Here is a 22,130-nt window from a genome sequence, read left to right as displayed (position 1 = left end):
TCAGGCCGAAACCGGTTTGGCTCGGTGGATGGAGCGTCGGCCTGCGAACTGAGAGGTCCCGGGTTCGGTTCCGGTCGGGGGCATGTACCTGGGTTGTGGGCGCTTCCCCAGTGGGGGAGTGTGCAGGAGGTGGCTGATCGATGTTTCTCTCTCATCGATGTTTCTAACTCTCTATCTCTCTCTCTTCCTCTCTGTAAAAAATCAATAAAATATATTTAAAAAAAAAAAAAAAAAAGAAATGCATTTCAGACCAGAGTTAAGCTAGGCCTGCAGGTCTGTGGCAAGCCGCGGCCGTGGGTCTTTCTTCCGCAGGATGGGGTTTGTGAAAGTTGTCAAGAATAAGGCCTACTGCCCTGGCCGGTTTGGCTCAGTGGATAGTGCATCGGCCTGTGGACTCAAGGGTCCCAGGTTCGATTCCGGTCAAGGGCATGTACCTTGGTTGCGGGCACATTCCCAGTGGGGAGTGTGCAGGAGGCGGCTGATCAATGTTTCTCTCTCATCGATGTTTCTAACTCTCTATCCCTCTCCCTTCCTCTCTGTAAAAAATCAATAAAATATATTTTAAAAAAAGAAAGAAAAGAAAGAATAAGGCCTACTTCAAGCAATACCAAGTGAAATTCAGAAGACGGCGAAAGGGTAAAACTGATTACTATGCCCGCAAATGCTCGGTAATCCAGGATAAAAATAAGTACCACAAACCTAAATACAGGATGATAGTCCGAGTAACCAACAGAGATATCATCTGTCAGATCGTTTATGCCCGTATAGAAGGAGATACGATAGTTTGTGCAGCTTCTGCTCATGAACTCCCCAAGTATGGTGTGAAGGTGGGCCTGACAAATTATGCTGCAGCATATTGTCCTGGCCTGCTGCTGGCCCGTGGGCTTCTCAATAGATTTGGCAAAGACAAGATCTAAGAAGGCCAGGTGGAGGTGACTGGAGGTGAATACAACGTGGGAAGCATCGATGGTCAACCTGGTGCCTTCACCTGCTACTTGGATGCAGGGCTTGCCAGAAATACTACTGGAAATAAAGTTTTGGGGGCCCTGAAGGGAGCTGTGGATGGAGGCCTATCTATGCCTCACAGTACCAAACGATTCCCTGGTTATGATTCAGAAAGCAAGGAATTCAATGCAGAAGTACATCGGAAGCACATCATGGGTCAGAACGTTGCAGATTATATGCGTTATCTAATGGGAGAAGATGAAGATGCTTACAAGAAACAGTTCTCTCAATATATAAAGAACAACGTAACTCCAGACATGATGGGGAGGATGTATAAGAAAGCTGATGCTGCTATAGGAGAGAATGCAGTCTATGAGAAGACGCCTAAGAAAGAAGTTAAAAAGAAGAGGTGGAATCGTCCCAAAATGTCCTTTGCCCAGAAGAAAGATCAGGTAGCTCAGAAGAAAGCAAGCTTCCTCAGAGCTCAGGAACGGGCTGCTGAGAGCTAATAAACCAAATCACAATTTTCTATGAAGATTTTCCAGAAGAGAGACAATAAACGTATTAGGCAAACAGCAAAAAAAAAAAAAAAAAAAAAAGAACTGCATTTCAAATCTTACATTTAGAATTCTTCATCAAGACAATACACTAGTATTACATGGCTTTGATCAAATACACACTAACAATACTTATGATGCAAATGTTTTTCTGGGTTGAGTTAAACAGCCTTATAGTCAGAGGAAATAAAACAATTTTGTTACAGATAATTGTGACAGGATAACCAGAAATAAGACTTATGTTTCTCTTATTCTGAGAGAAGTGGGATAAAAACATGAGTTTGAAGAAAAAGAAAGATGTAGTTTTCAACCGACAAAGACCTCTGCTCACATACCTTTAAGAATGGATGGGAGTTACATGGGATTCCTTCAAAAGCGAGGTCATTTTTATCTTGAAATTCATAGTATGCTGGGCAAGTACACACTTTACAGTTTAAACATTAAAAAAAAATTACATGTTAAAGTTAAGTGGAGCCCGGCCGGCATGGCTCAGGGGTTGAGCACTGACCTATGAACCAGGTCACGGCTTGATTCCTGGTCAGGCCAAATTCCTGGGTTGCGAGCTCAAGCCCCAGTGTGGTGTGTGCAGGAGGCAGCCGATCAATGATTCTCTCTCATCACTGATGTTTCTCTCTCCCTCTCCCTTCCTCTCTGAAATCAATAAAAATATATATTAAAAGTAAATAAACAAAGGAAGGAAGGAAGAAGGGAAAAGTTAAATGGGGAAGTGGAGTTTTCCCAAATTCATTTCGGCTTAGATGTGTGAGCAGCGCTGCTATGGCTGCCCCGCCAGGAGCAGGGGACCCCTCAGCATTCCCCACCTTCTCATCACTCCAGGCTCCATCTTTCCTTCCTCCTCCTCCTCCTCCTTTCCCTTCACTCTGGTTTCCATATTCAACATCGTGATGCCTTGGTAAGTACCTTTCTGACTCCACTGACTTCTTTGCAGGACAACGTAGAGCACAGGTTGTTAGAATAGTCTGTTCCAGGTTTCAGTAACACACCTGCCAGGGTGTATCATCCCCATTTCCAAAGCAGAAAACTGAGGCTCGGGGAGTAACTTCCACCAGGGCCCATGGCCAGGGAAGCCCAACTTCTCAGCACCTCACTCTCCCTCAGAGGGGTGTGGGATCACCACCAGCCATTCACACAGACCATCACCCCCAAGTTTTCACTTACGTTTAATTTAGAATTATTCCATTTCCCTTTATGTAAACTAGAGGCCCCATGCATGAGATTCGTGCACTGGGGAGTGGGGGAGGGTGTCCCTCAGCCCAGCCTGCACCCTCTCACAGTCCAGAAGCCCTCGGGGGATGTCTCCGTGGGTAGCGGGCCTAAGCTGTCAGTGGGAGATCCTTAGCGCTGGTGGGAGAGGCTCCCGCCACCTTCACTGCGCTGGCCAGCAGTGAGCCCGGCTTTGGGCTAAGTGGGAGTGCTCTGACCAAGGGCAGCTCCTGCATTGAGCATCTGCCCCCTGGTGGTCAGTGCCTGTCATAGCGACCGGTAGTTCCACCGTTTGGCCGATTTGCATATTACCCTTTTATTATATAGGATTGTCACTTTACATTAAATGCAGCTGCAATTTTAAACGTTCAGCCACTATCCAATCAGAACTCAGTAATGTTGTTTGTTTTCCCCTCCCCCTATTTCTTTTCATGTTGAGGCTACTTTAAAAAAGGCTACTCACATGTTAAAAATCTCTTTGAGCCCTAGCAGGTTTGGCTCAGTGGCTAGAGCATCAGCCTGTGAACTGAGGGGGCCCGGGTTCGATTCTGGTCAAGGGCACATGCCCAGGTTGTGGGCTTGATCCCCAGTAGGGGGCGTGCAGGAGGTAGCCAACCCACGATTCTCTCTCTTCATTGATGTTTCTATTTCTCCCTCTCCCGTCCTCTCTGAAATCAATAAAAATATATATTTTTTAAAAATCTCTTTGGTAGCTGACTTGTGTCTGCTCCTTCAAAAGACTATAAAGGGTTGTTTTCCATGAGTAAGTCTCACTCTAATCAACACTCTGTTTAGCAGGAGCTGCTAACAATGAAACTGAGAAAAATAAACACAAACATGAACAAATGACCTTTTATTTCATACAAAGAGATACAAAGGCAATTGTGCACTGCCCCGATCTGCTGGGCAGTCCACATTCTTGGGAGGAAGTAAATCCACGGTAAATGTCATGATGGCTGGTGGGAGAGAAGGTCAGAGGAGGAGAGAGACCTGACAGAGGCTGTAGAGCTAAGAGAGAAAGGCAATAAGAGCTGCCTGGCTTCATGACACTTGGGTTTGTCCAGGCCTTTTCAATGCTACTAAAACCATAACTCTATATATAGCTCCCATCAAAATGCTTGAGGTGCCTTTTGTGCAATTTCGCATTGAGAGTTGCATCCAGGGAACATAATCCTTACAAATAACTGCGAAGCCATGCAACCTTACAGGAGTCGCAAGCCTGGCTCCGTGTCTCCGTGTCCGTCACGGATGTGGCCTCCGGGCCTGACGAGCGTGTGGGAGGAGCAGCCTCTTTGGAGGTAAACGGGTTGACACTTTGGTTGGTCCCAGTTTTCGAGGCGATGCTACTAGTTTAATAGCATCTTCTTTTAAACGGAGGACAATGTTTACTAAACGATTATCTTGCAAAATACAACAAAAACAAGGTTAAGGTAGTGGAATCTCCTTCCCACGGTCCCTCCCCGCCTGCCTGGAGGGTGTAAAGACTCACAAAGTTTACATGTGCTGGCACGGACCTGACCAAGTAAACAGTCGATTACAGAAAACACGGCTGATACTTACATCTGCAATAGGGACACATCACATAAATCGTTATTAACAAAAGTTTATTGGTTTTAAATATACATGGGTTAAAATTTTAAATGTTAGTTTATTTTATCAAGGTTTATGCCATGATGAAAGAAGACTGAACCAAAACTTTAGCGAAAATGGAGGCTCAGTAGCATGATTTAATATATTTTCCTGGATAAACAAATTTTCTTTAAAAAAAAGTATATAGCTTTTTATCTAATAAAAACGTCCTAAAAATTCAATGTTCAGAATTGAATTTTTACTAAATCCAGAAAACCAGAGTTTGGAAAATAAAAGCAGTGTGGGTAGCAAGAGGAAAGAGAAAGAAGTGGGAAGAAGGAGATTGGAATATCAAGTGTGACATCGCTGGCTGGCTTTTTATTATTATTGTTTTTCAGTCTATTTAAAACAGGGTGATCTCTCTGCGAGCCTGCAGGTAAAAAATCCTAGTGTTTTAGCTCTAAGAAAGCTTTACGAGTTCAGATATACAGATAAGCCAATTAAAAAACAAACACATTTCTGTATAGTATTCTAAAGACTTTGAAGCATTATATAAAACTTTAAAATTCCTGTCACCCACATTTTAAGAAATAAATCTACACTTTAATAAGGTACTCTGAAGATATAAAACGGTCTTGAAAAAATTACATCCTATGCGGGCTAACCCCCCTTCATCTGCCATAGGCACGGAGGGGGACGGTCATCCCGAATCTCATCAAATCTGCAACAAACGAGCAGGCGCCTCACCCAGGAGGGACGCCCAGGACATCCTAAATTTACCTAAATAGCTGCACTTTCTCAGTGGGACTCTCCCATCCACTGACAAGAGAGTTACACTAACAGAACTGTCAAAATTTATTTTAATGGCGAAACTTAAAAGCATGATCTCCCTTCCCTTTCCTTTTTTTTTTTTTTATCTCCCTTTTCTGGAAATGCTTGCTTTGAACACAGACAGTGACTTCTATTAATGATTTCCAGCCCATCATGGGAAACAGAATGGAGGAGACCAACAACCTCCCGTGTCCTTCAATTTCACTGACGGGACAAAAACATAAAGGAACGTCACTTGTAAAGGACAACCTCATAGGACACATATCCTGGCCTTTTCACTGTGTGTCTTATATGTGTGTATGTCATTGAGGCTACGAAGCTCTCCCTTTAAATCACAAGATTTCAAATCCCACCATTAATATTGCTGAATGAGACAAACACCAAAGCTTACCATCGAGTCATGCAACCTCTAAGGCCGAAACCACACAGATTTTAAGCAAAGTTCCCAAATCTTTCGTGAGCGACAGAAGGAAATGAAGGAACAAGGAGGGTCAGACTAAGCCTGAAATTTCACTATGAAAACCAGGGCTGCCGTGTCCAACCAGAGCGGGAGGCAGGAGGTGGCCCCGGGAGTGTATCGGGCGCAGGCGTGCTGTGGGCTGGCCCTTTGCTTCCTTCCTCCCTCCTCCTGGGCTGGCAGCACAGGGCCCGTTACTTCCCGTAGAACTTCTTGTTGAGCAGGAAGATCAGCAGGTTGACGTTCACCTTGGCCCTGTCAAACAGCTTCATGACGGCGACACCTTCATATTGTAGCTGCAGCAGGTCCTGTGCACAAAGGAACGTCCTGACCGTTAATCAGGTCCGTGGGGCGAGAAAAGAAAGGACGCGGTGTGGAAAGGGACCCGGAAGGCACGAAGCGGTCCTCGTGTGCTGGGGAGAAACAGGCTGGGAAACCCGTTCCCGCCTCGTTCCCGCCCACAGCACAGCCACCCTGGGAGCTCGGGGAAAGCACAGGCTGGTCAACCCATCTTCCTGGCACGTCTGGAGTGAAGAAAGCAGGTGGTTCGCATCAAAATACACGAAACCCGCAAAGAAAAAGCAGCACGTTCAGCCGTCACACACATTCAAGCTTTACATTTCACCATCACGAGTCTCTGGTTTGGCTGAGCGAAGGTCACCCTGGAGAAGGTGAAGGCATACCCATCCCTGGTGAAATACACTCATCGCTGAACCAGGACCAGGCCCGCAATGTGGTCACTACAGTAGCTACTACAGTCTTCATGTCTGTTTCACAGGAAAGAGCTTATATATTGTGAAGGCCAGGGAAAAAGAGAGGACAAATGTTTACCAGGTGCCGAACGGAGTGGATCCAGAAACATGGAAGCGTGGATCAGAGGGCGGAATCTCAGAGGGAAGGCGGGGGAGGTGGGTGGCTGGGAGGTAATCAACCAAAGACCTTGTGTGCATAGATGCATGGCCCGTGGACACAGACAATGGAGCGGTAAGGGCCTGGGGCGGGGCAGGCTGGAGGGGAGGGGGGGGTCAATGGGGGGGAAAGGGGACATGTGTAATACTTTCTACAATAAAGAATTATTAAAAATAATAATAAAAAATAAATGTTTAGAAGGTGTCTACCACATGATTGACCTTGTGTAAGCACGTTATGTAGGGTCTTTTTAAGTCTGACAAAAATCCCAAGTTTAAAGATGAGGCTCAGAACCGGTGAATGACCTGACCAAGAGCCGGGAGCTGGACACTGAAGCTGGACCTGACCCGGAGCCCCTGCTTTTCCCACCACCCTTCACTGTCCAGAACAGACTTAGGAAATCTGATTGGTCTCACCCCTCAACTTTCGAAGAGTCAAAGGGCTCGAAACGACCCCTAAAGTTCAACCAGTTCATTTTTTTTAATGTTATTTTATTGATTTCAGAGAGGAAGGGAAAAGGAGAGAGAGAGAGAAACATCAATGATAAGAGAGAATCATGGATCGGCTGCCTCCTGCACACCCTTTCCTGGGGATCGAGCCCACAACCCGGGCATGTGCCCTTGACCGGAATCGAACCTGGGACCCTTCAGTCCGCTGGCTGACGCTCTATCCACTGAGCCAAACCAGATCAGGCAACCAGCTCATGTTTCTGAAAAGTCCTAGCAGCCTCATGAAGGCCAGGACCCTGGTGCGTCACCTGCACCTAACACACAACCTCGCATCGACAGTCATTCCATCGTTCATGCATTTGTACATGGAGGAATGCATTACCTGAGGCAGACTGGCCTGCCTAGAATCTGGGGTAACTGAGGGAAGGACAGGATCTGTTTGTGTAAGTACTGAGTTAGCTATGTGCATCACAAAACCGTTTCACATTTCTTCAGCCACCATGTTTTGAGGGTCTACAAGCCATTGAGAAGGAAACAAAGAAATACTGCGTGTTCCTAAGGTTCACGGTTTGGGGGTGAGAGGAAAATAAGTCGGCCCCTACAGTGCCAGAGGCTGCTCTAAAGGCTGTGGAGCAGCCCGGCCTGTGTGGCTCAATGGTTGAGGGCTGACCCAGGAACCAGAAGGTCTCGGTTTAATTCCTGATCAGGGCACATGCCCGGGTTACTGGCTCAATCCCCAGTAGGGGGCGTGCAGGAGGTAACTGATCACGGATGTTTCTCTATCATCGATGTTTCTATCTCTCTATCCCTCTCCTTTCCTCTCTCTCTAAAAAAAAAAAGAAAAAAAAATCCATAAAAACATATTTAAAAAACAAATAGCCCTAGCTGGTGTGGCTCAATGGATAGAGCATCAGCCTGTGGACCAAGGGATCCTGGGTTCGATTCTGGACAAGGGCATGGACCTCATTTGCAGGCTCCTCCCCGGCCCGGGCCCTGGTCGGGGCTTGTGCAGGAGGCAACCCATCGATGTGTTTCTCTCACATCGATATTTCTCTCTGTCTTTCCCTCTCCCACTCTCTCTAAAAATCAATGAAAAAATATCCTGGGGTGAGGATTTAAAAAAAAAAAAGGCATTGAAAAAGTAAGTAAACAAACAAACAAATGAAGGCTGTGGAGCAGATGGGAAACCACCTATGGCTTGGCTGACCGGAGGCTTTTGAGGTGGTTCCACCATAAACGATGGGAGGAAAGCGGGAGAGATGGAAGGGACAGCTCCCAGCCAAGGGAGAACGGCCCGTGCAAAGCCCAGAGGCACGTTCAGAGAGGAAGGCCCGCAGCAGGGAAGCAGCTCGAGGAATCCGATGGGAACAGGCCCTGACGCCCTGTGGACACAAAGCTGCCGTTCGCTGTTCCCGGGAATCCTCCCAATGCCCTGACTTTTTTTAAAGGCATAAAACTTACAGTTATTACCGAATAAAAATTAGGAATAATTAAGCTATAAAACAATTAGCTGCAGCATTCTTTTTGAAACTAAAATGGGGTTCTGGCCCTAGTCAGTTTGGCTCAGTGGATAGAGCGTCGGCCTGCGAACCAAAGGGTCCCAGGTTCGATTCCGGTCAAGGGCATGTACCTAGGCTGCAGGTTCCTCCCTGCCCAGGGGCACATGCAGGAGGCAACCGATCAATGTGTTTCTCTCACATCGATGTTTCTCTCCCTCTTTCCCTCTCTCTAAAAATCAATGGAAAAATATCCTCAGGTGAGGAATAAAAATTTTTAAAAAAAGATTCAGTTTACAAAGATGCAATTTACGTACATCTTGTTAGAAATACGCCTTTAAGCACCTTTACCAAATCAAAATCTTAAAAGAGGATATAAAAAATTAAATTAAAAAAATAAAAATAAAAGAGGATATCGAGCTCCTGTAAGTAGGCTTACAATCTTGTCCTGTCAAGACTTACACTTAACTTAAGCATTTTGTTCGAGTCCAAGGGGTCAGCTCCATTGAGCGGCAACACGAATGGGAGTTTCAAGGAACGTCTTTCTGAGGATCCCACATCCCAGGGTGTAGGGACCACATCACAGAAACCAGACTCAGTGCCTCCCTCCCCAGTGCGAGCCCAGCTCACCACCACGCCCCGACCGCCTTCTCCACGTGGGCCTCCTGTCTACCGTGTCTCCGCCCTGGACGAGAACACGACCACCCCAGACGCAGAGCTTCCAGTCCCACCTGGTGCACACCCACCTGGTAATGTAACATGAACGTCTCCATCTGAACTCCCATGAACTTGGCTTTCACTTCAAAGTCTCCAACTTCTTCTGTTGGAGCGATTTCAAAGATAACATTTTTAAACCTGTTGAAACATAACATCAGAAGGGTGTGATTTTTATGTTCTCGTATTAAAATATCCTGTGAAATGCAAAGGAGACGAACAGTGACTTCAAGAGTGACAAAGGGGTACAAGGTAAGAGTCCCAGGGCGTCTGCAGGTGAAGCCACGTGGGAAGGCTTTGGGTTTGGAGAGAAGAGTGGCACTCCCCTCCTTGCCCCCCCCCCCAGCCGCCCCCTCCCCCAGCTCTCTCGCTTTCTACTGAAAAAGGAGGCACTGAGGAATGCCGCCAATGGCCTCTGAAGGGGTGACGCGTGGAATGCGCGTGGCCTGCCGTGTGGCCGCTGCCGAAACCTGGGTAAAAGAGCACGTGGGGCTGGAAGGAGAGGGCGGCAAGAGGGTGTTACAACGCACACATGTTGGAAGACTGGAAGACGCACCCTGGCCGGTTTGGCTCAGTAGATTGAGCATCGGCCTGCGGATTGAAGGGTCCTGGGTTTGATAGTTACGTCACTATCTCCCATTTATTTATTAAAAAAAAAAAAAAGTTCCGTCATTTCGACATATGTACGTATGTGCTTTTTTTTTTTTTTTTTAAATCATTTATTTACCACAAGTAGTCAGGAATTGTTATCTTTCTTTTAATTTTTTTTACTGTCTCACTTCATGACTGCTGTGTATGTGCTCCCGGTGAGTGACGTAGGTGCTTATGTAGGTGGGTTCTGACTTAGGGCGAAAACCGCGTTACGTTGCGCCGTAGGAACGGATCTCCGACGTAACCAGAGGACCTGCTGTATTGTGAACAGAGCCGAGACCATGAAAGATGCAAAAGCGGCACTGAGCCCTAGCCGGTGTGGCTCAGTGGACAGAGAGTCGGCCTTCGGACTGAAGGGTCCCGGGTTCGATTCGGGTCAAGGGCACATGCCTGGGTTGTGGGCTCGATCCCCAGTGTGGGGCGTGCAGGAGGCGGCCAATCAATGAATCTCTCTCATCATTGATGTTTCTATCTCTCTCCCTGTCTCCTTTCCTCTCTGAAATCAATAAAAAATTTAAGAAATACTAAGGCATTGAAAACATCTTAAAAAAAACAAAACAAAACAAGAGGCACTGAGAGGCTAAGAGAGGTCACAAAATTCAGGCCCTAAAACACATGCATTTTGCTTAACAGGAGAGCCTCACAGGTCATTCCTTAAAGGTATTTATTTTATGTGACAATTTTATTCTAACTGATTTTTTTTGTTATCTGGTTTCTAGGCCCATAGTAGCAAATTAAAAAGAAGTAAGAGAGGCAAATAATGGTAGGCACTTAAACAGTCATGGGAAATGATGAAGAAATGAAGGACTTGTATACATGCATATAAGCATAACCAATGGACACAAGACACTGCAGGGTAAGGGAGGCCGGGGGAATGTCGGGGGGGGGGGGGGGGGGAAGGAGACATACGTAATACTCTTTATAATATGTTAAGCAATAAAACAAAATTAAAAAAATATATAAAAATAAAAATAAAAAAAGAGAAGAGCTGATAAATATTATGAAACGAAAAATGCATAAAGTACCCAACAAAAAACACCCCAAAAGACCAAGATTCCCCAAATGAAACAATGACCAGAGAGAATCCAGACAATAAGCCACGTTTTAAACACACACACAGTCAACCAGAATTCAAAGAAATGCAAAATTCTTAAATGAGATTCTTTTTTTTAAACTACTAAGCTCAAAAATACCAAAGATTATTTTAGTATTCATTGATGGAAAGGAAGTAGCGAGATAAGTAAGCACTTTCATACACAAGTGAAAAATATTTTGGCAACATATAAAAAAGTTAAAAAAAATTTTCAACTAATACGAAAAACAGTATGTCAGTTCCTCAAAGAACTAACAATATAACTATCTAATGATCTAGCAATCCCACTTCTGTGTATACATCCGAAAGAATTGGAAGCAGGATCTCAAAGAGGCATTTCCACCTTCATGCTCACGGCAGCATTATTCACAATAGCCGAGGGGTGGCAACAACCCGAACAGCCATTGATGGATGAATGAATAAACAGAATGTGGTTTATATATACAATGGAGTGTTATTCAGCCTTAAAAAGGAAGGAAATGTCACATGTTACAGCATGGATGACCTGTGAGGACAGCATGGTACATGAAATAAGCCACTCACCAAAAAAAGAAAAAATAAGACAGAAAAGCAGAATGGTGGCTGCCTGAGGCTTAGAAATAGGAATAAATTATTTAATGGGTTCAGAGTCTCAGGGTTATTTTTCTTATTGTTGTTTGATTTTAAATATTTTTATTGGTGTTTTTTTTAGAGAGAAAGGGGAAGAAGAGAGGGAGAGAGAAACATCAATGTAAGAGCGGAACAGGGCCAGAGACTCAGTTTTACAAGTTGTCTTTGTTTAGAAACAGAAGAAATGGCTTCCCGTTTTAAAGAGGAAAAATTAAAATGGGATCCACACAGCAGGTGTGAAAATGTCCCACGACAAATGTTCCACAAACAAAGAAAAGAAATACTTCCTGCTGATAAGAGACAATTAACTCTGAGTATTAGGTCTAATTCTACACATAAATACATATAAATAGATAGAAAAATATAAAAGTGATTATCCCGCTAAGAGAAGTAAAGGCAATAATATAAAGATGTGATGAATGCATAAATTAAAAATAAATAAGTAAATGCATAAATTTAAAAAAACCAATGTACGAAATGAAGTTAAAAAGCAAATACTTACTGATTCACTTGTAGGTCCTCGATTTCCAGAAGAACCCCCTTTTCATGTAATCGTGCGGCCGTGTATTTCAGAGAAATCTTTTTGCTTTTCTTTCCTTTCATTTCCCTCGGCTTCTTGGAGACCCTGTAAAGATGCCATCACGTCACTTCCTATAACTATCTACTTTGATTCTGTCGGTAATTCGAAAATATGGGATCAGAAAACGAACTTCCCATCCACAAGGGGAAATCACATCAACTCTAAAGTGGCAAATAAATGTTAGGATTAGCCTAAGCAATATCATTACAAAACAGGGGAAAGAGTACTAAGCTGATTTTGTCTTCAATTTAAATTACACTTGAGAACACACCATGAATCTGACAGAGTCTTAATCTTTCTATGTCCACCTACCAGGAAGTGTGAGGGCTTCTAATGCCAGCTTGGAGAATATACTGACCCCCAGGGGAGTCGCTCTATACCCCTCGGCTGTGCAGGGGAGAAATAGAGACATCTCAAAATAAGTACTTTTTTAAAAGAGTTTAAGCCTGGCCCTCACCGGTTTGGCTCAGTGGATAAAGCGTTGGCCTGCGGACTAAAGGGTCCCAGGTTTGATTCTGGTCAAGGGCACATGCCCAGGTTATAGGCTCGATCCCCAGTAGGGGGCGTGCAGGAGGCAGGCGATCAATGATTCTCTCTCATCATTGATGTTTCTCTCTCTCTCTCCCTCTCCCTTCCTCTTTGAAATCAATAAAATGTATATTTAAAGAAAAAAGAAGTTACTGGGATAATAGAGGCCAGAAGTGATAAGAAAAATAAGCAAAGGAAAAACAGAGACAAAGGAAAACCAGGGATTTGGGACTCCAAAGGGGGTGAAGGGTGTCTCAGGAAATGGGGCAGAAATGCTGGCAGGAGTGTAAGAGAGAATCCCTCTGGAAGGAAACTGAAATATCTATCAAAATTGCAACTGGAAAAAACTTTTGACCCAGTAATTCCACTTCTAGGAATTTATCTTTAAAAATATGCCCTGGCCGGTTTGGCTCAGTGGATAGAGCGCCGGCCTGCAGGCTGAAGGGTTCCAGGTTTGATTCCAGTCAGGTCACATGTCCAGATTTCGGACTCAATCCCCAGTAGGGGGCGTGCAGGAGGCAGCCAGTAGATCAATGATTCTCATCATTGATGTTTCAATCTCTCCCTCTCCCTTCCTCTCTGAAATCAATAAAAATACATTTTTAAAAAATATGCTCACATTTGCAAAATGATACATGTATAAGAGGTTATTTGTTGCAGAATTTTAAAAAATAAATAACTGGAAAGAACGTAAATGCCCACCAATGGAGAATTGATTGAGCCAGTTATATCTACCTACACAATGGAATACTATACAGCCATTAAAAAGGAAATGAGAGCCTGGCTGTTTTAGTGGATCTAGAAGCAGTGACGACTCCGTGGCAATGCGCACACTTAGTCCCTAGATACTGGTTTCTAAATTCCATTCTTCAATAAAGGGAGCCAGGGATGTTGGGAGAAAAAGCTAACTCCCAGCCTGGGGAGGGGAAGTACAAGTTGAACCAGAAACACCTTATGCTGTAAAGTCAGGAAGTTATCCAGAACGATGGGGCGTGTCAGAAGGACACAGGCGCCAGCCCCGCCGGCTGGGTGAGCTGGACCTGGTGTTTGAGAGAGGAAGCCGATATGGCAGAATGAAAACAGAAGAATCTCGGCAAAGGGTCTGTGGGTGTTTACTGTTCTATTCATTCACCTTTTCGGAAGCTTGAAAATTCTTAAAATGAAAAGTTAGGAGCAAAAGAGAAACTAACCTATAAGTAGGACCTACACTGATCAGCGCACCTTTCTGGGTTTTGAGTTTCTGGCCCCACAGAGGGTCAGGCTGGCGGTTCTGGCTGGTGCATTATTCTCCTCAGTAGCCAGGAAAGTCAGGGACTGGGGCCCCGCCCCCAGGAGCTAGAGGGTGAGGCTGAGGAACCGCCATGTTTAATATTCCTTAAGTGATCTTGAGGCACAGACAGGGTGTGGGACCACAAGATAATCTCCATCCTGATTCTTTAATTTCTGGGGCCAGGAAGCCATTTCGGAGCAAGAGATGCTTAGAAACAAGTACCCCACACGGTGCTTATCTGCATCATACAATGGCAAATGGGACCAGGAATTTACACAGATGATTATAAGATCAGAAGCAAAATAAAGAATGAATGCAATAAAGAGGTCCAGTGTGTTCTAAGTTAAAAAGTCCCCAGCCCTGGCAGGTTTGGCTCAGGGGTGGAGCGTCGGACTACAGACCGAAGGGTCCTGGGTTAGATTCTGGCCAAGAGCATGTACCTCGGTTGTAGGCTCGATCCCCAGCCCTGATCAGGGTCCGTGTGGGAGGCAACCAATCGATGTCTCTCTCTCACATCGATGGAACTCTCTCTCCGTTTCTCCCCCTGCCTCCCACTCTCTCTAAAAATCAATGGAAAAATGTCCTTAGGTGAGGATTAAAAAAATAAAAATAAAAAATCCCCATGCCACTTCAGTTGCCTCTACGGCTCCCCCCGCCCCCCTCCACCGTCGACATGGATAAATCTTTAAAAGACACACTCACTTGCCCTTGCTGGCCAGGTTGTCCAGGCAGGTTTTGATGTAGCTTTTGTAGTAATCCACCTGCTCTCCGTAGAACGTGGCCTTGGAGTTCAGAGCAGCGTACGTTTGCTGCAGTTTCACCAGCTCGGCCTTCCTCCTCTGACGGTATCTCCGCTGATTCCGGATATCCTGGGACACAAGTGTTAAAATGAGGAAAACAATGTCCGATAGCCCGTGCCCCTGGAATCATTCCCAGCAGAGCCCAGTCGTGCTTCACTGTGCCTCGAGTGACCACCCATTCTTAACAGGCCCCAACTCATGTTCAATAATTAACAAAGAAACTCAGATCGCATCCATTTTCCCCCCAATTTGTATTTCCTAAAGGTGGGGAAATGCGTTACTTTTATGGACTTCCACATTCTTAGAATTTACATGCAAAGCTGGTTTAAGCCTTTTAAATATGTTGTCAGAAGGAGGAGAAAAAGATAAGGAGCTGATGATCAACTCAATGTTAATTTAGGTTTCACAGAAATCAGTAGAAAGATCTGGAAACTTCCAAAGAGGTCAAAGACAAATTGAGACCAGGGACGCTCTAGCTCCATCTTCTTCCTATTAATTTAGGCTCTGAAATAAGTTATCAAAGGGCGGGCCAGGTCCTCGTGTTAGAAGAATCAGAAAGGATTCTTCAGGCGAGGGGACGCTGGTGTGCCCATGACCTGGAGATACGCTGTCATCTGAAAAGCGACTGGGTCTTTAGAAGCCTCTGGGAGAGCGTGAGGCATGGCCAGGCCCCGCCGCCCCCGTGCAGTACCCTGGCGATGTCGTTGATCAGCTCCTGGTACCGGTTCTTCGGGTTCACGGTCCCCAGCTCCGTGAGCTTCTTCAAGCCCGCCTGGATCTTGTCCTTCTTCTCCTGCAGGCTGAGGTTGCTGTCTTCCTTGACTGATTTGGACTTTTTCATCTTGTCAGGCGTTTTGGCGTCACGGATCGCGCGTCTCTGCATGGCCCTCTGATGCTCTGCTTCCTGCACGTAAGAAGTTCCCGGTAAACGCGGGGCACCAGTCCCACACCTGAATTTATGCACCTCTCCAACTGCATTCTGGGAACGGGGGGACACACCTAGCCGGCAGCTGACAGAGAAACTGCACGAGGCAGAGGCACGTTGCTTTACATCTTTTTTTTTAATTATATTTTTAATCTTTATTCTTTTTTCATTGATTTCAGAGAGGAAGGGAGAGGGAGAGAGAGATAGAAACAGCAATGATGAGAATCACTGATCAGCTGCCTCCTGAACTCCCCCTACTGAGGATTGAGCCGGCAACCTGGGCATGTGCTCTTGACTGGAATCGAACCCGGGACCCTTCAATCCGCAGGCCGATGGTCTATCCACTGAGCCAAACAGACTAGGGCTGCTTTACATCTTTGAATCCCCTGGCTTCTTAGGGCTTCTGTCCTGGACTCTTAGGGACAATTCGGAGATTGGGCTCCACTGGCTACAAAATCCCTCGTTTTTCCCCTATCACCTTTTGAGACATGGGAGCCACCTCATGTTATTTGAAACGCAGCTCGATAAATGTAGCTACATCAGGGCAACACCAGGGCTCAGTCCCTTCTGGCTGATTCTCTTTGCCACCTGTCGGTGCTGAATCACGCTCCGGCCTTCCCTCTGCTTTTACACATGCTGCAAAGGCCGGGATCTTAAAAATACAAAGGCTTTCCCTTCACTCTTCTATGTTTCCCAGTCAACGCCCAATGTTTGCCCAGCATGTCCCTGCCCGACACGGGACCCACACCTGCTGTTCAATTCACTCCGCACTTTCGTCTTTAACTCTGCAAGCGGCTTCTCCATCTGCCACTCTCCTCACCCATCACCATTCCCCAAATCCTTTTCCTAGTTTCCACCTCGCTCGTCTCTGCATTTTCTTCTGGCCCTGAGTAGGGGTTTGGTGCCTGCAAATGACCAGTGGTCCCTTTTCTGTATGTCCACTCTCAGTATTTCAGTGATCACCTCCGTGCTGATGGCTCCCTAATCTCTGTCACCGGGGCTCCGGTGCCAGGTTCTGAGCTGCCTGTACTGAGATGCTCACGTGGGGAAGGCTTATAATCCCTCCCCAACGGAAGCATTTCCCTTTCCCATGCTGCCTTTCCCCCGATGGCCAGGCCACTCTGCAGCACACGATGCAAGGAGCACACACTCTGCAGTCAGACAGCTGGATCCCGTCTGGTTCTGCCACTACAGGCAGACAATCATAGGCAAGTGAGTTAACCCCTGGGGGTCTCAGTGTCCTCATCTGTACAATGAGGACAAACAGACTCACCTCCTGGGGAAAGTGCAAGGATTCCATGGAGGGACACAGGGGAAGGCACCCCACCAGCGGCAGGTCCTCAGTAAAGAGGGGCCCCCTCCCCCAACATCTAACCTCCTTGCAGGTTAAACAGGATGCAGTTATTGGTGACGTCTCTTTGCCTCTTTCTTGCCCCTCACACACATCTCTCTCTTCAGTAATCAATCATAGCAGAGAATTAATTTAAAACGGTGTTTTTTAAACAGTCTTCTGGGCACCCTGAAGGGACTCCCAGAGGTGCTACAGGGTTCCAGAAAGCGGGGCTCCCGGGCCCCATTCCTGCTGCTGTCACGGTAGCTCCAGTTTTGCCTGCTTTATAAACTGGGCTTCCAGCCAGACCGTGTGGCTCAGCGGTTGAGTGCCAACCCAGGAACCAGGAGGTCACTGGTTTGATTCCTGGTCAGGGCACATGCCTGGGTTTCGGGCTCGATCCCCAGTAGGGGGCACTCAGGGGGCAGCCAATCAATGATGTTCCCCTCTCACCGATGTTTCTCTCTCTCTAAAAATCAATAAGAAGACATATATATTTTTAAAATTGTGCTTCCAAGTAAACTGTCACTTAAGGGAAAGGATTCTTATGTTCAAAATCTGAAAACAAATGACTTGACCTACTTCTCTCCTTTTATGAGAACGTGAAACAGGAGCCTTAAACATGAAGTGACTCATCCACCCTCCCCACCGCCCCTCTCCCCCCTCACCACCGGCCTGGGACCTCATCACACACCTAGATGACTCACCACCGTCTGCTCTGATGGCGCTACCAAATCACTCTGCACTAAACGTCCCCAAGGCTCTTCACCCCTCTCTCCAGGGCCAAGTTCCTGGCCAGGTTTTGGTGCTACATAACTTGTCCTCAGGTTTTAGCTCTCCCTGCTCTCCTCCGCCCAGGCCTTCCTTCTAGAGATGCAGGCCTGGCCACATCACACCCGCCCTGTGTGCCTCAGTTCCCACGCTCCTCCCGCCCCGCCTGGACTGCCCGCCCCTCTCGCCTCCATCCCATCCATCCTGAGCGTGGCTCCCGCTCCACCTCTTTCTGATGCCTTGCTCTTCGCTGGCCTCTTTCCTGAACATCTAGCTCAGTGGTTCTCAACCTTCCTCATGCCCGACCCTTTAATACAGTTCCTCATGTTGTCGTGACCCCCACCCATAAAATTATTGTCGTGGCTACTTCATCACTGTCATGTTGCTACTGTTATGAATCGTCATGTAAATATCTGATATGCAGGGTGTATTTTCATTGTTACCAATTGAACAGAATTAAGGCATAGTGATGAATCACAAAAACAATATGTAATTATATGTGTTTTCCGATGGTCTTAGGCGACCCCTGTGAAAGGGCCGCTGGTTAAAAGGCTCCTTCATCACTTCTGGATCATGAACTTGTGGAGTTCAGGCGCCACATCCTGACTTTTATTCTACCTATAAGGCACCTAACAAAATTCTAACTGTATAATTAATACTCAATAAACTACCAGGCAGATGCACTGATTCTGCCTGGAGTTCAATGAACACACACACATACATGTATGTACAGCATGTATGCGCCAGTGAGCTGCCTCTGGCGTTAGGAGCCAGCAATCTTCTCCACCAGCCTTACCCACCACCGCCCTCTGTCCACCCCCAGGTGACCACCTCGTGTTACCTGTGTCCCCCCACCCCCATCCTGGGAGCACCTCTGCCTTGTTAGGGTCCCTGTTAAACCCCTCAGTTTTACCTGTTCGTTGGTGGCTGGTGTTTCCAGGATTTCAGTCAAGGTCTCCCCTGGCTGGAACCGGATGACGTCCACAATTAAACGCTTTGTGCTGGGAGGAAATGGAGGGAACATTTAAATATTAGCAGGTGTTCTACTTCCTCTCAATGGACCGACGCGGCAGCGGCATAATGGCCGCCTCCCGGAGGCCCTGCCAGGCAGCTGCTAACACCAGGTACTCCAGGCCCCAGACTGAGTCGGGCAATTCTAACAGAGCGGGTGCCAAGGCTGGGATCTCCAAGAGGGAAACGTGAGCATCTTATTGGCAAACAAGGCAGATCCGTCCTGGGCCGAGTGTAACATGTGAAGGGACCACCACAATGACTGGCTTCAAGGCCAAGGTGACCATTTGGGGTATAAGCAAGTGGGCGTGTCTACCGGGCCGAGGGGTCGCTGGAGTCCGTGGACTTCGCTCTTCCCACTTCCGACACTCACTTCAGTAAGATGGTCCGCGCGTCCATTTCCGCGTTCTCGTCCCCAGGCACGTCGAACTTGTTGGTCAGTGTGAGAGACACTTCCGTCTTAGCCAGCGCCTCCTTATTGGGGTCGTTTAAACTGCCAGCGCCTTCTCCTAAAGTTTTGGGAGGGTGGGAAGGATCAGTAAAGACAGGAGATTTGGGAGAGGAGATAGAAACTCCCAGAAAAGATGAAGCCCGTGTAAGGAGATACTTGAATAAGCCAACATGACCCTGGGGCAGGGCCACCTCTGATTGAGAAGTAGAAGAAAACAGATGATAAAGGCGGGGCCCATAGTAAACTCATTTCATAGACGTCTGACAGTCATTTCAACACCGCATTATAACCCTAACCCTAGCCCAGTGATGGCGAACCTATGACACGCGTGTCAGAGGTGACACGCAAACTCATTTTTTTGGTTGATTTTTCTTTGTTAAATGGCATTTAAATATATAAAATAAATATCAAAAATATAAGCCTTTGTTTTACGATGGTTGCAAATATCAAAAAATTTCTATATGTGACACGGCACCAGAGTTAAGTTAGGGTTTTTCAAAATGCTGACACGCCGAGCTCAAAAGGTTCGCCATCACTGGTCTAGCCCTAACACTCCCTGTTCCCCTGGGGATCGGGCCTAAGCCGGCAGTCAGACATCACTCTTGCAGTTCGGGACCCTCGCTCCTTACCACCTGTCTGCAGCGAAGGCGGGAGAGGCTCCTGCCACCGCCGCTGCACTCGCCAGCCATAAGCCCAGCTCAGGGATTCTGGCTGAGCAGCACTTCCCCCTGTGGGAGCGCCCGGACCACCAGGGGTCAGGCAGCTCCTGCATTGAGTGTCTGCCCCCTGGTGATCAGTGTGCATAATAGCAACCAGTTCTTCTGCCGTTGGGTCAATTTGCATATCAGCCTTTTATTATATAGGATACACTTTTTTTTTTAAGAAATGAAGGTGTGGTTTTTGTTTTTGTTTTTTAATATATTTTTACTGATTTCAGAGAGGAAGGGAGAGGGAGAGAGAGATAGAAACATCAATGATGAAAGAGAATCATTGATCAGCTGCCTCCTGCATGCCCCCCACTGGGGATCGAACCTGCAACCTGGGCATGTGCCCTGACTAGGAATCTAACCCGGGACCTTTCAGGGCTAGGGCTTATACACACATTTAAAAAGACCCCCCCTTGCCGAAACCGGTTTGGCTCAGTGGATAGAGCATCGGCCTGCGGATTGAAAGGTCCCAGGTTCGATTCCGGTCAAGGGCATGTACTTGGGTTGCGGGCACATCCCCAGTAGGAGATGTGCAGGAGGCAGCTGATCGATGTTTCTCTCTCATCTATGTTTCTGGCTCTCTATCTCTCTCTCCCTTCCTCTCTGTAAAAAATCAATAGAAAATATATTTAAAAAATATAAATAAATAAATAAACAAATATATAAATAAATAAAAGGACCCCCTCTACTGGACATCACTCCTCACAGGCAGGGAACACATGCACCTTCTTCCCTAATGTGTATTCAGAGCCTGAACAGTGCAGGTGCCCATCACAACCCTCCTCTGTCGTGTCCCCTCTTCGGTCAGGGGAGTCAGAACTTACCTATCAGGGACTCGATGGTGGGCACCTCGCCAAGGTCATCCAGCAGCTCGTGGATCGGGTCATTGTGCTCCGGGGCAATGGCGTCCTGGTGATCTAATAGGAGCTGCACGAACACCACGGGGTCAACGCAATCTACACACTTGGCCCGTCAGCCCCAACCCTGTCCACACTGCCCACAGCACAAAAGAAGGTTAGATGACAAAGTTCGTACATTCAAAGGGCGGACAAGCCAATTCTCAGCAAGCCTCCCCAATCCAGCAATACATAAAGCAACACATGCAGTGCAGGGAAGGCCTGTGGAGGGGGCAGGAGTAGGGAGAAGAGGGTCAAAGAGGGGAGAAGAGGTACGTCTGCAATACTTTCAACAACAGAGATAGATTTACCAAAACACAAAACGAACAAACAAAAAACCATATCCTTGGTGGCTCAGTGGTTGAGCGTCAACCTATGAACCAGGAGGTCACGGTTCAATTCCTGGTCAGGGCACATGCCCGGGTTGTGGGCTTGATCCCCAGTGTGGGGTGTGCAGGAGGCAGCCCATCAATGATTCGCTCTTATCATTGATGTTTCTATCCCTTTTCCCCTCCCCCTTGTGCTCTAAAATCAAAAAAAATGTATTTTAAAAAAATAGGACTTGAGTAGATAGTTCTCCAAAGAGGATATGCAAATGGTCAGTAAGCTCATAGAAAGATTTTTTTAAAAAAGGCATCACACTTGGCCTCTGCTGGACGACCTGTGATGTGGGCGGAAAACACTGGCACTTTCTCAGCCTTGCGAGTGTGGAGGGTTTAAATGTTCCCCATGTAAGAAAGGACTAGGAAGCCCTCAGACGTCAACATCCGAGGTCATCAACGGGCCCTACGACCAGTTCAACTCACTCACAGCCACATGTTTCCTTCCTGTTTCCTGTACACAATACCCTTTAATTCAGAGAAAAGTACGCCCTGGCAATGTTGTCACTGGAGGCATTCAAGCAAAGCCGTTAAGATGATTGTCTCAAATGATATCCTCAGAAATGACAATGCCCGAAATTTCGTTTACATTTTATGTATTTTCCCATTTCCTGTTCTATATGCCACCAAAGGGGAAAGGAAGGAATTAAAGATATTTGGGGGGGAAATGGTGCAGCCAAGGGAAAGTAACTCTAAGGTGACAGAGGAAAAAGCCGATATTCTATTCATGTTAGAAAAATTACACAAGGAAAAAGAAGTAAAAGCCGGAGTAAAAAGAAGGAACAAAACACCAGTATGTTATCAAGTCCCCAGGTCAGCACTCCCATGGAGGTTCTGGGGCCCGCCCTGGGGGTTCTGGTTCAGGAGGCCTGTGGGGGGCCCAGCAACTTCATTTTCTATTTTTATATTTTATTGGTTTTTTACAGAGAGGAAGGGAGAGGGATAGAGGGTTAGAAACATCAATGAGAGAGAAACAT

The 22,130-nt window shown here is 46.6% G+C and overlaps 1 protein-coding gene and 1 pseudogene across 2 annotated transcripts in view; one reads left to right on the top strand and one right to left on the bottom strand.

Annotated features, from left to right (window-relative positions):
- Positions 1 to 298: 298 nt before the first annotated feature.
- Positions 299 to 1,463, top strand: LOC118679227 (annotated as a pseudogene).
- A 2,101-nt stretch (positions 1,464 to 3,564) lies between these two features.
- IQGAP1 (IQ motif containing GTPase activating protein 1) overlaps positions 3,565 to 22,130 on the bottom strand; it is a 100,580-nt gene continuing 82,014 nt past the window's right edge. Inside the window, exons 31-38 of one of the 2 annotated variants that reach the window (XM_036355820.1) lie at positions 20,702 to 20,804; positions 19,093 to 19,228; positions 18,622 to 18,709; positions 15,374 to 15,586; positions 14,585 to 14,751; positions 12,007 to 12,129; positions 9,184 to 9,292; positions 3,565 to 5,891 (exon numbers count right to left, since the gene is read on the bottom strand). In XM_036355820.1, coding sequence (XP_036211713.1) covers positions 5,778 to 5,891; positions 9,184 to 9,292; positions 12,007 to 12,129; positions 14,585 to 14,751; positions 15,374 to 15,586; positions 18,622 to 18,709; positions 19,093 to 19,228; positions 20,702 to 20,804 — 1,053 coding nt within the window. In that variant the 3' untranslated portion in view covers positions 3,565 to 5,777. Of the gene's footprint in view, positions 5,892 to 9,183; positions 9,293 to 12,006; positions 12,177 to 14,584; positions 14,752 to 15,373; positions 15,587 to 18,621; positions 18,710 to 19,092; positions 19,229 to 20,701; positions 20,805 to 22,130 lie in introns of those variants that run through there. The other variant, XM_036355821.1, reaches the window with a different exon arrangement.

The sequence above is a fragment of the Myotis myotis genome, unplaced genomic scaffold (assembly GCF_014108235.1).
Source record: "Myotis myotis isolate mMyoMyo1 unplaced genomic scaffold, mMyoMyo1.p scaffold_m19_p_23, whole genome shotgun sequence".
NCBI classification, from domain to species: domain Eukaryota; kingdom Metazoa; phylum Chordata; class Mammalia; order Chiroptera; family Vespertilionidae; genus Myotis; species Myotis myotis.
The sequence above is the reverse complement of the archived record's forward strand: the minus strand, read 5'-3'. Positions and strand labels throughout refer to the sequence as shown.